General features: G+C 34.3%; 1 protein-coding gene across 2 annotated transcripts in view; it reads right to left on the reverse strand.

The window, feature by feature from the left end:
* Window positions 1–4,987: 4,987 nt before the first annotated feature.
* The window catches only part of tnfaip8l1 (tumor necrosis factor, alpha-induced protein 8-like 1), a 56,827-nt gene continuing 43,732 nt past the window's right edge, over window positions 4,988–18,082 (reverse strand). For both annotated transcript variants that reach the window (XM_058072267.1, XM_058072268.1), the window contains 2 exons: window positions 11,800–12,079; window positions 4,988–9,878 (listed from right to left, as the gene is read on the reverse strand). In XM_058072267.1, the coding sequence (XP_057928250.1) occupies window positions 9,590–9,878; window positions 11,800–12,079 (569 nt within the window). In that variant the 3' untranslated portion in view covers window positions 4,988–9,589. The remainder of the gene's footprint in view (window positions 9,879–11,799; window positions 12,080–18,082) is intronic.

The raw sequence follows: 18,082 nt of genomic DNA on the forward strand, positions 1-18,082 counted from the left end.
TGGTAGTAAATCTAAGTAAACAATAACAACAGTAAAATATAATAAAATAAGAAATACAGTGAATTGAAATAAAATGAAATAATTAAACAATAATAAAATAATATTCTAATAATATATAAAAATAATAATTAACATAATAAAATTATTTCAATGTCATAATATAAGAAATAGAAATAATAAAAATGATTTGAAATAAATTACATAAAAATATAAAAAAATCTAATAATCATAAATCAAAATTTAAAAAATCACATAAAAAACAAAGAATTAAAAATATATCAAATAAAAAATGAGTGGTAGTAAATCTAAGTAAACAATAACAACAGTACAATATAATAAAATAAGAAATACAGTGAATTGAAATAAAATGAAATAATTAAACAATAATAAAATAATATTCTAATAATATATAAAAAGAATAATTAACATAATACAATTATTTCAATGTCATAATATAAGAAATAGAAATAATTAAAATGATTTGAAATAAATTACATAAAAATATAAAATAAAAATATAAACAAAATCAAATAATCATAAATCAAAATTAAAACAATCACATAAAAAACAAAGAATTAAAAATAAATATCAAAAATATAGAATTATTTCAATGTCATGATAACATAAGAAATAGAAATAATTAAAATTATTTGAAATAAATTACATAGAAATATAAAATACAAATATATAAAAATAAGATAAAAAGATAAAGATACAGATAAGTGATAATAAATATCATTAAACTATACAACAAGACAGTAAAATACAATATAGTAAAATAAGAAATACCCTGAAATAAAAATGTGTAAAATAAAAAAAATATGTCTTTATAATAACAAATATAAAATTATTCACAATTCCAAATCTAATATATAGTATAATGCTATAGTATCGTACAGCATTAAGCTACAATATAAACTGGGGGATTAAGGATGCGGCCCGTGACCTCTCTTCCTCAAGTTCGAGTCTGCTGACCATGTCTAGGAACACGTGAACGAGCGACGGCGAGCGTCTCGTCAGTAAAGCGCATGAGAAGCACCAGAAGGTGTCCTCTAGCAAAACAGCTGAGTCATTGTTTGTCATTGGCAGTTGGATGACGTCGATTTAAAGTGACAAGGTGGAAAAATGCTATCCCAGAAATGCTAACACCAACTGGATTTATTGGGAGGACCAGGATTATGTCTACTATACTGACTAATTATACTATACTTGCTCTACCAAAATCTATATAAAAAAAACCTGAAAATGCTTTTTTTTTATTATTAGAGCACTCTAGACATGACATAGCAACCCTATACATTAGTCGCTTGTGTTTTTTACGCAGTAGCTCCTCCTTTTTCCAACCGATTCAAACCATTCCAACATCAAATTGCTCAGCTCATCCGGGAATAGTTTGCTATCTACTCGGGATTTCTTCCAAAACAGTCAAGGATTTTCCAAAATTCCCAAATTTTTCCCATTAAAAATGAATGAGCCATTCCCGATAGTCACCCTTTACTTAATAAAAGTAATGAATAACGTCTAATAAAAACACATTAATAAATAGTGGTTAAGGCGCAGACCTCACAGCTAGAAGGACCAGGGTTCAATTCCACTCTCGGCCCATCTCTGTGTGGAGTTTGCATGTTCTCCCCGTGCATGCGTGGGTTTTCTCCGGGTACTCCGGTTTCCTCCCACATTCCAAAAACATGCTAGGTTAATTAGCCACTCCAAATTGTCCATAGGTATGAATGTGAGTGTGAATGGTTGTTTGTCTATATGTGCCCTGGGATTGGCTGGCCACCAGTCCAGGATGTACCCCACCTCTCGCCCCAAGACAGCTGGGATAGGCTCCAGCACCCATTGCAACCCTTGTGAGGAAAAGCGGTAGAAAATGAATGAATGAATGAATGAATGAGTTCTCCTCCTATTTTGTGTGGAAGTGGTAACTTTTTGGCTTCTTATTTTGTCTTTCCCCACCCTCGGCCATCTCTGTGTGGAGTTTGCATGATCTCCCCGTGCATGCGTGGGTTTTCTACGGGTACTCCGGTTTCCTCCCACATTCCAAAAACATGCTAGGTTAATTAGCCACTCCAAATTGTCCATAGGTATGAATGTGAGTGTGAATGGTTGTTTGTCTATATGTGCCCTGTGATTGGCTGGCCACCAGTCCAGGGTGTACCCCGCCTCTCCCCCAAAGAAAATGAATGAATGAAAGTAATACTACGTGAAACCTAAGAAATAAGCAGTATTACACGTATATATATGTGCATGCGTGAAGAAAACAACATCCTACTACACAAAGTATGTGCTGGCTTTCAACAGTCACGTCATGATAGCTTTTTTTTGGCGAAAAAAAAGCGGAAGCGGAAGCGGCACACGGAGAAACAATGGCGTTCCCTGAAGTAGACGAGCGGGAAAAAGTGGAGGTTGCGTTCAGCGCAGAGATAACGACCATTAGAGGATCATTGGCCGCTGGGACCCGCCCAAAACCTTTTAAGTATCTTTAGGCAGGCTTACGGGCCAAATCACCTTGGTAGTCCTATTTCACACTGAACACACACACTGATTGATGTAAATATTCCCAGAACCAGGAGCAGGTCTCCTGGCTGCCTAATTTCCTGCGTGCTACGTGGGCCTGCTAGGAAGTGGAAAGAAATGACCTCAACTTGAATCGCTTGTGAGTCACATGGTTTGTGTTTATTTTCACGGCTTCCTCACTCACACAATGCTGGGAGCCGCAGGAGGGGCGGGCGAGCGGGCGGGTGGGGGTAGGACTGGAGGGGATTTTGGAGACCAAATCCAGGTCAGACAGTCCGATTACTGCCTTCATTTGCCTGCAAACCTTAAACGTACTAATGAGGCCTTCATTAACCCTTGGCAGTAATGGCTGCTCTTTAGCCGTTAGTCACGTGTGCGACAGTACCCCCCGCCCCCCACACCACAGCCACAAATAGATTGTTGTCCTGTTTTAACACATGGCATTTCCTTTTTGTTTTGTGTAACAAAAATACAAAGATAGTCAGTTTGTTTGCAAACAATAAATTAAGTAATTACCAGCAAAAAATTCAAAAATATAAAATAGTATATTTGTAAATATAAAAAATATTTTTTTTGCAAATACTAAAAAGATTAATTACTATTAAATAAAAATAAAATAATTTTCAAGAATAAATTACGAGCAAATAATTCACTTTGACAATAAAATAAGGATGTGGTCAAAGTTGATTTTCAAAGAATATACATAAAATAAATTACGCACGAATACTAAAATTTATTTTAAAAATAATAAAGACAAGGATGTCGTCAAAGTTTATTTGCAAATAATACATAAAATTAATTACTATTAAATAAAACTAAAATAATTTTCAATAATAAATTACTAGCAAATAATTCACTTTGTAAATAAAATAAGGATGTGGTCAAAGTTGATTTTCAAATAATATACATAAAATAGATTACAAGCAAATACTAAAATTTATTAAAAAAATAATAAAGACAAGGATGTCGTCAAAGTTTATTTGCAAATAATATATAAAATTAATTACTATTAAATACAACTAAAATAATTTTCAATAATAAATTACTAGCAAATAATAATTCACTTTGACAACAAAATAAGGATGTGGTCAAAGTTGATTTTCAAATAATATACATAAAATAAATTACAAGCAAATACTAAAATTTATAAAAAAAATAAAGACAAGGATGTCGTCAAAGTTTATTTGCAAATAATACATCAAATTAATTACTATTAAATAAAACTAAAATAATTTTCAATTATAAATTACTAGCAAATAATAATTCACTTTGACAATAAAATAAGGATGTGGTCAAAGTTGATTTTCAAATAATATACATAAAATAAATTACAAGCAAATACTAAAGTTTGTTTTAAAAATAAAGACAAGGACGTTGTCAAAGTTTATTTGCAAATAATACATAAAATTAATTACTATTAAATACAAATGAAATAACTTTCAATAATAAATTACTAGCAAATAATAATTCACTTTGTAAATAAAATAAGGATGTGGTCAAAGTTGATTTTCAAATAATATACATAAAATAAATTACACGCAAATACTACAATTTATTTTAAAAATAATAAAGACAAGGATGTTGTCAAAGTTTATTTGCAAATAATACATACAATTAATTATTATTAAGTAAAAATACAATACTTTTCAATAATAAATTACTAGCAAATAATAATTCACTTTGTAAATAAAATAAGGATGTGGTCAAAGTTGATTTTCAAATAATATACATAAAATAAATTACACGCAAATACTAAAATTTATTTTAAAAATAATAAAGACAAGGATGTCGTCAAAGTTTATTTGCAAATAATACATAAAATTAATTACTATTAAGTAAAAATAAAATAATTTTCAATGATAAATTGCTTACAAATAATAATTCACTTTGTAAATAACATAAGGATGTCGTCAAAGTTTATTTGCAAATAATACATAAAATTAATTACTATTAAGTAAAAATCAAATAATTTTCAATATTAAATTACTAGCAAATAATAATTCACTTTGTAAATAAAATAAGGATGTGGTCAAAGTTGATTTTCAAATAATATACATAAAATAAATTACACGCAAATACTAAAATTTATTTTAAAAATAATAAAGACAAGGATGTCGTCAAAGTTTATTTGCAAATAATACATAAAATTAATTACTATTAAGTAAAAATAAAATAATTTTCAATGATAAATTGCTTGCAAATAATAATTCACTTTGTAAATAACATAAGGATGTCGTCAAAGTTTATTTGCAAATAATACATAAAATTAATTACTATTAAGTAAAAATCAAATAATTTTCAATATTAAATTACTAGCAAGTAATAATTCACTTTGTAAATAAAATAAGGATGTGGTCAAAGTTGATTTTCAAATAATATACATAAAATAGATTACATGCAAATACGAAAATTTATTTTAAAAATAATAAAGACAAGGATGTTGTCAAAGTTTATTTGTAAATAATACATAAAATAAATGGCTTGGCTTACCCCTCCTGGCCTGTTATGCAAAGTCAATGATTGTGATGGCAGTGTTGGCTTACCTCACTATCCCCCTCCAGCCAATTATGCAAATGTGATTATTCTCCCACACAACCACAAATATATAGCAGTCCTGTAGGAAATTAGGAAACACCTTGATGCCTTCCAACTTTGGTTGTCTCCCTCACAACCGCAAAGAGATTGCAATCCTGATGGCAGTGTTGGCTTACCCAAATCAATAATACAAATGCAACGATTGCATCATCCCCCCCACAGCCATGGATGAACTGCAGAACCACTGTAATGGTATCGTTGGCTTACCCCCCAACCATAAAGAAATGGTTGTTCATGCTTGGATTGACTGAGGGAGGGTGGGACGGCGGTGTCATGTGACAAACACAGAGACAAAGTCTTTGTGATCATTATTGATCATGACGCTGGTTTGACTTCACCATTTTCACCATTTCAAGTCCACACTTTCACCACAAGTTGAAAGGGATCGCTCCTAGGGAGACAGTGGATACGACTGAAATACAAACCTCGGATATATCGGAATCAATTGTTCCCACTGGTTTTGTCCGATATAAGCGAAATCCGTTATATGCGTATACCGGAAAATGTCCGTTTTACGCATATATGGGATTTATATCCGGTATATGCGTAAATCGGATTTTATCCGTTATAAAAAGGCACTTCCTTGACTATGTTTCCAATGTACCTGAACGCGCAGATGACGTCGTATAGCGGCCTGTCACGATTCGGCGAATCGGAGCGCCACGATGCGGCCATCCGATATATGCGAGGGAAATTTCATGGAAATGCATTGGAACGGGACTGGAGATTTTGTCCGAAATAGGCGAAATCCGTTATAAAAAATTCAATATATGCAATGAATTTTTATTGGAAATGCATTACAGAAAAATCGGTTCTTTTTTATCTGTCCGTTGTGAGCGAATTTCCGATATATCCGAGGTTTACTGTATACGGAAAGCAAAAAAAGACCAGGCAAGTATTGTTTAAGAAATGAAATATATTTGTTGTGTCAGTAGAGATACAATAGAGGAACACATAGAGAGAAAACAATGGTATGTACATATGAAAATAAAACAATTCACGATGCTAAAAGTCCAAGACAGGTTGCTAGCGCTTTGGAAGACAAAGACGACCCAGAGATGGCCTCAAAATGCAAAAAAAAAAATAAAAATAAAATAAAAATAAAAAAGGCCATTTCATCGTTCCCACTGTTCATTCCCATCATCAACGCTTTCTTGGGAGAAGGCGCCATGCTGACGAACAACAGCTCCTCTTTGGCTGAGTTGGAGGAAGTTACAAGTTCCTGCAATCCTATCTGGGAAAAGTACAGCGCTTATTACACGGCTCAATTTACAATTCTGTCACAGGTACGCACACACACACACACACACACACACCAACACACGCACACACACACACACACACGGAATAGAAAATGAGGTGGAGGAGCAGAGCAATCTCCTGATCTCTTGTCGGAGTGATGGGAAAACAAAAAGACGTCTATTAGGGGGATCTAGCCGGGGCTCCTTTGGCGGCACACCAACAAAACCAAGCATTAAGTCAAACGGCGGTGAGGCGGCGACATCGTCCAAATGGGGCGTGGCCTTGACGCTCCCCCGGGGAGAGGCCGGATGGAATTACAGAGGGATGGTACCATCAGGTAAAGGGTGGCTAATTGCCTTACTTTACCCACGTGCACACGCACGTGCACACACATCTTCTCGCTATAGTTGTAACTTAGCTTCGATACTTCTGGGAAAAAAATACCGTTTTCTTCACTTTGGTGTAAAGTCATAATCAGTTTTTTAAAAATAATAAATATGCTCCGGAATAACCGTAGGGGAGCTAGCGTATGGAAGCCCATTTATGCCACTCCCAGAAAAATTATATCCCAATGCTAAATCCTAATTATGTCATTAAAAAAATAATTATGAGACAAAAAGTCCTAATTGTGTGATTAAAAAAAAAAAATTATGAGATAAAAAGTCCTAATTATGAGATAGGAAAGTGGAAATTATCACTGAAGTCATAATTATCACATAAAAAGTCAAAATGAGGTGATAAAAAGTCAATTATGAGATTAAAAAAAGTCACAATTATGATTATCTGTCCTAATTATCTGATTGAAAAAAATCCAAATTAGGATAAAAGAGATAAACACTTGTATTTATGAGATAAAGTGGTCATAATTATGAGATAAAAGTCGACATTACAAGATAAAATGTCATAATTTGTACTTTTTGATTCATAATTATAACTTCCCTAAATCATAATTATGACATTTTATTTCATAATTTCACCTTTATATGCCATAATCTACTTTATGCATCTCATTATTATGACTTGTAATGTCGACTTTTTATGTAATCATTTTGACTTTTTATCTGATAATTAAGACTTTGCAAAAATCATAGTTGTGACTTTTGATCTCGTAATTTCAACTCTATATCATAAATAAAACATTCCCATCTATCTCAGAATTTTATTTGTTATGACTTCCCACTGGGATTTTTTTTTCTTTCAGTTGTGGAAAACAGAGGAGTGAGAAGATGCTAACCGCTAGCAGGCTAATGTTTAACAACATCTACTAAAGATATCGCAGACATTTTTAGGTAGGAAGCATTCATAGCGGCCGTTTGCATAGGCAAGGATGCTAGCATGACATAAAACCCATAAGTGCTCCAAAAGAAATATGTTTAATATCAATCCGGCTATATTTTTTAGGTCCCCTATGACCCAAATACTAGGAGTGGGGGGGTGGGGGGTGTCACCATAATTATCATACAGATAAATCCGATAACATTAAAATCAGCTCCGATAGCCCATAATTCAAGTCATCCAATCCAATGAGACAAGATATCCGTACTGTACTGTGCGGGTGAGTAAATCAAGCGCTGATTTTTTCTCCTGCCTTGTGACATTATTTTCCCCGACCTCAAATGTAAACAAACGTTCACTTTCTGACATTTGGCATGCTGGATGTACCAGTTGAAGGAAGGGACCTGACTGGAAACACAAAAAAACCTTATCAGCCAGGAAGGGGGAGGGGGCAAAACATCATCAGCAGCCACCTGAAACGCCGGCGCTGCGACATTTGCAAAGTGAAAATATTTCAGACCCGCGTGGTGGCACACCAGCTGCTCAGAACGCGTACCCGAATACAGTGCACCTTGCTGGGCCGCAGCCGGTGGCTACCTCCCTTCTATACTCTGGTTCTCCTGGTAGTAGTCATGTGCTTGTTGTAATGTCTCGATTCAATCCTAATTTCTTCCAATCCATTTTACCTCCAAGTTTGCATAAACTACACTTATGTTGACATTTCAAAAAAAGTAAATAAAAAGTTATCGGTATTATAATATTATGGATCCTTACCAAATACTTCATCTTTTGTCGCCCTTGCTCAGGCCCTGACAGTTTATGTGTAAGTGGAAGAGTATAAACAGGCTCCTTGAAGGGAAGTTGAGCGTTTAGGTCAGGGGTGGGCAAACTACAGCCCGGGGGCCACATGCGGCCCGTCAAGTGTTTGAATACGGCCCGCCCAATCTTTCCAAAGTATTTCATTTAAACTCAACATACAACTTGGCATCATGGCCTGAGCCAACCTTTTGATGGTTTTATCAATGTCGTTTTTTGACATGGTCTGTTGTTTACAAAGTGTTCCTGAAAAAGGGACACAAGCACATAATAATAATAATAATAATTATAATAATAATAATAATTATTATTATTATTCGATTATTATAATTATTATTAGAACTATTATGATTATTATAATTATTATATTAATGCTAATTATTATATTAATTATATATAATATTGTTATATTTGCATATTTTACATAATAATAATATAATTATTATTTTAATTTGATTGTAATTATTATAATATTTTATTATTTGTAAAATATTTAAATATAAATATAAAATAATAAATAATAATAGCAGATTGCATGACAATTTTACAGATACAATAATACCAGGTGGACTGTTACGTGTAAAATATATAGTCTGCCGCCCCCCCGTAAATTTTGTCATATCAATGCGAGTCAAAAAGTTTGCCCACCCCTGGTTTAGGTGAATAAAAGGCAAGCTAAGCAGGATTAACTCAAGTACCCTTGCATCACTAAGTTGCATTCTTGCAGGAAAAGTACGTTATGGTACAGTGCTGGAGGACTCAGTTTGGAGTGCAATAGTAGTACATTAAAAAACAAACAAAACAAGAGCTTTGGATAAAGGTATAGAGGTTTCTTTCCGTTCCGAGCCGGTTGTTTACAGAGATATGACAGACTTCCTGTTCAGGGCTTCAGTGAGCGAGACGGCGAGCATTGTGTGCCCTTGGAATTGAGGACAAAAGCGTTTCAGGCACGAAGGCTGCTATCCTAACTTTTACATTCACTTTATCTGCTTTTTCCTTTGCTTCCACACAAAAGCAAAGAGCCGAGATAGGCAAAGAAAAGAAAGACTTTGGGCAAGAGAGCACCTCAGTGTTCGTGTGACGTTCGTGATTGTCGCCTTCAGTTTAGTTTGGGACATACGGGGGTTGAGGGAATGAGAGGTCAGAGGTTACCCTCGTCGAGCATCTTGTTGACGCCGTTGCAGATCCTCTGCAAGTGGCCGCGATACACCTCGGCGGGCCCGTAGAGAGTGGCTAGGAAGTCGCAGTCGGCGAAGTGATTGAAGACGTGGTTGACACGCGAGTGGCTCTTGGCCGTCAGGTGGCGTTTGATGGCTTGGTGCAGGAGCTCCCGGCAGTCGTTCAACAGGGCGCTCATCACGCGGCGGTCAAAGGTGAAGTCGATCTGGTGGAAGCTGACCGCCGTCATGGCCAGAGTGTGGACCTTCTTCCTGCCAGACAGAAGCAGGGCACAGAGAGGGGGGGGCTGTCAGTCTTCCCGGGTCTGACTGAAGATCATTTATAAATAGAAAGTGCTGCCTCGCCCGTTTTCTTCAAAGTTCTCAACCCGCATGGACTCCGAGAATATGTATCAACGGAAGGAAATGTGGACTTTTTTTTCCCGCCTCCCTGCTATGACAGCTTCCACTCTTCAGAACTTTGACCGCTGCAACTTTAGGGCTAAATTCTAATTTTGTGACAAATCCTTTAGAATAACAACTAATCGTAAATGCAACCTAAATTCATCACGCAGCAACTTAACACTCAAAAGGCACCTGATCTAAACATGAAATATACTAACAAATACACAATATCAAATATTAATATTTTACAGTTTTTTGGGGGTGGGGGGAGGGAGTGTTAAAAACTCAGATTTGATATAAAACATTCATAATTATTATTAATATATTATAATTGTAGATAATATTATAAATAATTAAGAAGTTACAATAAATTCAATAATTGTTAATTATTAATTCTAATATATAAAATAATTATATTTATAAAATATAATTATATGTACAAATAATTACAAATAATGTGTCATCAAAATGTCATCAATTTAAGTATCTGTCAGTCTATCAATAATTTAATAAAATTAAAAAATAAAAATAAAAAAATAAAATAAAATACCAACAAATACAAAATAAAAATATAATTCCATGAATAACAATAATTACAAATAATTAAAAATTCTTACAATTGTTAAATGATTAATTATGTTGTATAAAATAATTACAAATATTTACAAATAATTATAAATAACTGAATTATTATTACTACAGTAAACCTCGGATATATCGGATTCAATTGTTCCCACTGGTTTTGTCCGATATAAGCAAAATCCGTTATATGCGTATACCGGAAAATGTCCGTTTTACGCATATATGGGATTTATATCCGGTATATGCGTAAATCGGATTTTATCCGTTATAAAAAGGCACTTCCTTGACTATGTTTCCAATGTACCTGGACGCGCAGGCAACGCTGCAAACGCTGCAAATGACGTCGTATAGCGGCCTGTCACGATTCGGCGAATCGGAGCGCCACGATGCGGCCATCCGATATATGCGAGGGAAATTTCATGGAAATGCATTGGAACGGGCCTGGAGATGTTGTCCGAAATAGGCGAAATCCGTTATAAAAAATCCGATATATGCAATTAATTTTTATTGGAAATGCATTACAGAAAAATTGGTTCTTTTTTATCTGTCCGTTGTGAGCGAATTTCCGATATATCCGAGTCCGATATATCCGTGGTTTACTGTACATTACGGAACACTTGAAAATTAGTTTTTCCCAACACTTATTGGCACATGTTTGTATATTTACTCGGTATACGGCACCTTTTTAGTGTTAGGTTGCTGTGTGATGAGTTTAGCACTTATTGTAAGGTGCAATGAAAAAAATGACAATGAACACCTGGGTTCGAACATCCGCTTGGGCATCTCTGTGTGGAGTTTGTACGTTTTCTCCGGGTACTCCGGTCTCCTCCCACATTCCAAAAACATGCTAGGTTAATTAGCCACTCCAAATTGTCCATAGGTATGAATGTGAGTGTGAATGGTTGTTTGTCTATATGTGCCCTACATGTGATTGACGCCGTTGCACCACCAGTTAGGGTGTACCCCGTCGGCTGGGATAGGCTCCAGCATACTCTCATGATCTTCGTGAAGATAAGCGACATAGAAAATAGATTTGCACTATTTTGCACACTGTGTGTATGCTAGCGGCCCCGCCTCCACCCACTGAGACATAGTTGTATGGCTCAGCCCGTTCATGCCGTTGTTCTATGGAACAAATGCACCAACGAGTGCACAGAATGGACCCCCTGTTGAGTTCGAGACTCCACGGTGATCCATGGGTGCCCACCTGAAGTTCTCCACCAGGATCAGCTCCTCGCTGCTGAACTGGTTGTTCCTGTAGAGCACCCCCAGCTTCACCACCATCTTTATGAGGTTCTTGATGATCTTCTGCGACTCTTTGCGGTTGCGGGTGTACTCCTTGGTGACCCGGTACAGCTCGTCCAGCACTTCGCTGCTGGTGTCGTCGATGAAAAGGCTGGCCATGCTCTTGGTGGCCATCTTGCTCATCAGCTTCTTCTGCGCCTGCAGCGCTAAGCTCTTGGTGCTGAACGAGTCCATGGTCAAAGCTGGCCGAGATGGGGGAGAAAGAAGAACGGTTACACAATATGTACGCTTGTGTCACCTTGTAAGCCCACCTTAACAGGAAGTGTTTGTGTTCTCCTGCGTGTTGTCTTCAGACTGAATGTTTCATAACAGCACTTAGACGCTGGAGATGTCCTTCAACCACCTGGATATACGACAGTACTACTTCTCAGAAAAATGGCTCCGTCCGTCCACACAACAACGCTCCTGGGTTGGCTTGTTAGTTTTTAGCAGGTTGAAATATAATTGCATTCAGGCGCACTCGTAATTGTGAGTGTACGTATCCACCATGACAGGGGTGTCCAAAGTGCGGGCCGGGGTAAAAAAAAAGCAGTAATTTGATAACAATGTCAAAATATTGTGAAAACAGGGTGGCAATGTAACGTGAAAAGTCATCATTTTACAATAATAACATCATAATATTGAAAGTCAAAAAATTACGGCAATAAAGTCACAATTACAAGAAGAATCATCATTTATGTCATTTATAATAATTTATAATGAAGTCAAGGGGGAGAAAAAGTCATGTTACACATTATAAAAGTTTCCATTTTATGAGAATAAACTTTTAGTAGCATACATTACATCTGAAATATTAAAGAAAAAAAGCCCCCAAAAATTATGAGAATAAAGTCATAATACTATTAGGAAAAATTATATCACTTTATTAGCATACATTACATCTGAAATATTAAAGAAAAAAAGCCAAAAAAAATTACGAGAATAAAGTGATAATACTATGAGGAAAAAATATCATTTTAGTAGTATACATTACATCTGAAATATTAAAGAAAAAAGCCCCCCAAAATTACGAGAATAAAGTCATAATACTATGAGGAAAAAATATCATTTTAGTAGTATACATTACATCTGAAATATTAAAGAAAAAAGCCCCCCAAAATTACGAGAATAAAGTCATAATACTATGAGGAAAACTTATATCATTTTAGTAGCACACATTACATCTGAAATATTAAAAAAGCCAAAAAGAATTAAGAGAATAAAGTCATAATACTATGAGGAAAAATTACATCATTTTAGTAGAATACATTACATCTGAAATATTAAAGAAAAAAAGCCAAAAAAAATTACGAGAATAAAGTGATAATACTATGAGGAAAAATATCATTTTAGTAGTATACATTACATCTGAAATATTAAAGAAAAAAGCCCCCCAAAATGACGAGAATAAAGTCATAATACTATGAGGAAAAATTATATCATTTTAGTAGCATAGTACATTACATCTGAAATATTAAAGAAAAAAGCCCCCAAAAATGACGAGAATAAAGTCATAATACTATGAGGAAAAATTATATAATTTTAGTAGTATACATTACATCTGAAATATTAAAGAAAAAAGCCCCCCAAAATGACGAGAATAAAGTCATAATACTATGAGGAAAAAATATATAATTTTAGTAGCATACACTACATCTGAAATATTAAAGAAAAAAGCCCCCCAAAATTACGAGAATAAAGTCATAATACTATGAGGAAAACTTATATCATTTTAGTAGCATACATTACATCTGAAATATTAAAGAAAAAAAGGCCAAAAAAAATAATAAAGTCATAATACTATGAGGAAAAATGATATCATTTTAGTAGCATACATTACATCTGAAATATTAAAGAAAAAAGCCCCCAAAAATGCAGAGAATAAAGTCATAATACTATGAGGAAAAAATATATAATTTTAGTAGTATACATTACATCTGAAATATTAAAGAAAAAAGCCCCCCAAAATGACGAGAATAAAGTCATAATACTATGAGGAAAAAATATATAATTTTAGTAGCATACATTACATCTGAAATATTAAAGAAAAAAGCCCCCCAAAATTACGACAATAAAGTCATAATACTAGGAGGAAAAATTATATCATTTTAGTAACATACTTTACATCTGAAATATTAAAGAAAAAAGCCCCCAAAATTACGAGAATAAAGTCATAATACTATGAGGAAAAATTATATCATTTTAGTAGCATACATTACTTATAAAATATTAAAGAAAAAAGTCAAAAAAAATTACGAGAATAAAGTCAAAATACTATGAGGAAAAATTATATCATTTTCGTAGCATACATTACATCTGAAATATTAAAGAAAAAAGCACAAAAAATTACGAGAATAAAGTCATAATACTATGAGGAAAAATTATATCATTTTAGTAGTATACATTACATCTGAAATATTAAAGAAAAAAAAACACAAACAAATTACAAGAATGAAGTCATAATACTATGAGGAAAATTTATATCATTTTAGTAGCATACATTACATCTGAAATATTAAAGAAAAAAAGCCCCAAAAATTACGACAATAAAGTCATAATACTATGAGGAAAAATTATATCATTTTAGTAGCATACATTACATCTGAAATATTAAAGAAAAAAAAACACAAACAAATTACAAGAATGAAGTCATAATACTATGAGGAAAAATTTTAGTAGCATACATTACTTATAAAATATTAAAGAAAAAAGTCAAAAAAATTACGAGAATAAAGTCATATTATTATGAGGAAACATTATATAATTTTAGTAGCATACATTACTTCTAAAATATTAAAGAAAAAAAAGCCAAAAAAATTATGAGAATAAAGTCATATTACTATGAGGAAAAATTATATCATTTTAGTAGTATACATTACATCTGAAATATTAAAGAAAAAAAGCCAAAAAAAATTATGAGAATAAAGTCATAATACTATGAGGAAAAATTATATCATTTTAGTAGCATACATTACATCTGAAATATTAAAGAAAAAAACACAAAAAATGACGAGAATAAAGTCATAATACTATGAGGAAAAATTATATCATTTTAGTAGCATACATTACTTCTAAAATATTAAAGATAAAAAGCCCAAAAAATTACGAGAATAAAGTCATAATACTATGAGGAAAATTAATATCATTTTAGTAGCATACATTACATCTGAAATATTAAAGAAAAAAAGCCCCAAAAATTACGACAATAAAGTCATAATACTATGAGGAAAAATTATATCATTTTAGTAGCATACATTACATCTGAAATATTAAAGAAAAAAGCCCCCAAAAATTATGAGAATAGTGATAATACTATGAGGAAAAATTATATCATTTTAGTAGTATACATTACATCTGAAATATTAAATAAAAAAAGCACCAAAAAAATTATGACAATAAAGTCATAATACTATGAAGAAAAATTCATCATTTTAGTAGCATAGACTGAAGACGTCCTAATATGACAAAAGAAGATTTATGATGGTTATTTCAGAAGTTGAATTATATGGACACATTTTTAAAAAGACCAAAAAATAGAAAAACAAGATATTGACAATGGGCTTTTCCCACCTACTGCAGTGGTCTTAAACACATAGCCCGCAGGCCAAATGTGGCCCGCAGGACACTAGTTTGAGGCCCCCGCCTTGATATGAAAGTTTAATGTTAGTGCGGCCCGCGCAAGTTTGATATGGATGCTGTATGGTATCATGTACCCAGAAAAAATGATTATGTTTGATTAATGTTCATGTTAAAGGTTAAATAACTTAATAGTTATCCTCCCTATCCGTGTGGAAGTGGTAAGTTTTTGGCTATTTAAGTTGAAAGGAAATAACTTGAATGCTACCGTTTAGGTCGCTAGCTCTCTAGTTTGCGAGCTAGCATGTGTCTCAAGACCCTGCAGTTGCGCAATATGTTGTAAATAAAAAAAGAGTATAAATGTGACTATAGTCGTGTTTTGTCATGTCTACAGGGCTCTAATAATGCTTTGTTCATTTTAATATGAAAAAAATCATTTGTCTACCCACCAACTATATGTGGTTTCTTAAGTTTTTATTATTTGCCATTTTATTATTATTATTATTATATTTATTTATTACTGATTGATTGATTTTCTTTATTCTTGATTTGTTTATTTATTTTTCATTTTATTTTGCGCAGAAAAATAAAAAATTAATATATTTGAGAACAGTGGAATGTGAAAGCTTTTATTGTAGAAAATCGGAACCAAAGCACTGAAAAAGTCTTGCCCAGACCCTAGTTCCAGTGGCCCCCAGGTAAATTGAGTTTGAGACCCCTGACCTACTGTATATGACAAAGCTGAGATGTAGTTTTTCCTTGAAATATATAGAAAATATCTTTACAAGATGCTTTCATTTTTCACCATGTAGTCCAGGCAGGGAACCTTTTTTCCACCCCTGGCTTATGACGATTGGGACTTGGGGACCTTGGCATGAGTCTTGCTTTGAACCGGACCAGAAAGGACAGGCGTGGACGAAGCCGTATGGAAGACCGTGTGATCCGGTCTGGAGGGAGGTGGCGCTGCGTGGGGGTTGTGTAGATCATTTTCACCTCTTAAGCCACCGAGCCGAACTCTTTGGTCTTTATAAAAGATAACGACTGCTGACAGCTTTCAAATGAGACCCCGCCACCTTCTGGCTGGAGGCCGACAAGGCGGCGAGAGGACATGGAATCATAACGCACGTGAACGTCTCATCAGGCCGGGAAGTTCAGAGTCACCAGCGCCGCTCAATTCACGCGCGTGTGACGCCACGCCAACAGGACAAAAATAGCCACGCTGCCAAACAGCCAGGGTCAGCGTCTGCCAACATCCCCCAAATCCTCCTCCATCTCCCAAATCAAATGAGTCTGCAGCCCTCGCCGTCCCGTCAGCTGCGACTCAAAGCGCTCTGTGGCTCATCTCTTTGGGTTTCAACGTTCGAAAATGAATGTGCTTTCCTGTCAACTCCCTCCCTAACCCGCACAGACCTCTGAGGATAGCACGCAAAAATAAATAGCAAACAAAAGGCTTCTTTTCCTCTCCTCTGAAGGGCTTTGCAATGTCACAACAAAGACTGAATAAAAGGGACGTGGAGGGAAAAACCTGTTGACTCCACCAAATAAAGAAAAACAGTCTAACCAGTGTAAGTTGGAATTCAAATATCTAAATATTTTTCCGAGTATCGATATTTCTGTTATGATATCAAAACAAGCATATGGTTCCTTTCACTATAAACTGGATTTGATGAGTTACGGCAGCTCTCTATCTTCTGTGCCATTTTTTTGTGTTTACTAGTGCTTCATTTAGAGTCATTTCCAGGTAAATACTGTAAAACAGGGGTCTCAAACTCAATTTACTTGGGGGCCACTGGAGCTCGGATCTGGGTGAGACTGGGCCGCATCAGGTTTTCCCAAAAAAAAAAAAAAAAACGCATTTATTAAAAAATTTTTTTTTTTTTAAACTTCACTTTGGTTCCAATTTTCTACAAGAAAAGCTCTGATAAAACATTCCACTGTTCTCAAATATCTTACTTTTTATTTTTATACACAAAATAAGATGAAAAATAAATAAACAAATCAAGAATAAAGAAAATCAATCAATCAGTAATAAATAAATAAATATAATAATAATAATAAAACGGCAAATAATAAAAACTTAAGAAACCACATATAGTTGGTGGGTAGACAAATTATTTTTTTCAGATTAAAACGAACAAAGCATTATTAGAGCCCTGTAGACATGACAAAACACGACTATAGTCACATTTATACTCTTTTTATTTACAACATATTGCGCAACTGCAGGGTCTTGAGACACATGCTAACTCGCAAACTAGAGAGCTAGCGACCTAAACGGTAGCCTTCGAGTTATTTCCTTTCAACTTAAATAGCCAAAAACTTACCACTTCCACACGGATAGGGAGGATAACTATTAACAGTTATTTAACCTTTAACATGAACATGAATCAAACGTAATAATTTTTTCTGGGTACATGATACCATACAGCATCCATATCAAACTTGCGCGGGCCGCACTAACATTAAACTTTCATATCAAGGCGGGGGCCTCAAACTAGTATCCTGCGGGCCACATTTGGCCCGCGGGCCGCGTGTTTGAGACCCCTGCTGTAAAATCAAACTGGCTGCAGAGGTTTGGTGGCAGGGTATCCTTTGAAGCAAGGCACCGAGGAAGGTGCTAACTAACATGC

Source organism: Doryrhamphus excisus, chromosome 5, assembly GCF_030265055.1.
Source record: "Doryrhamphus excisus isolate RoL2022-K1 chromosome 5, RoL_Dexc_1.0, whole genome shotgun sequence".
Taxonomy (NCBI): Eukaryota; Metazoa; Chordata; class Actinopteri; order Syngnathiformes; family Syngnathidae; genus Doryrhamphus; species Doryrhamphus excisus.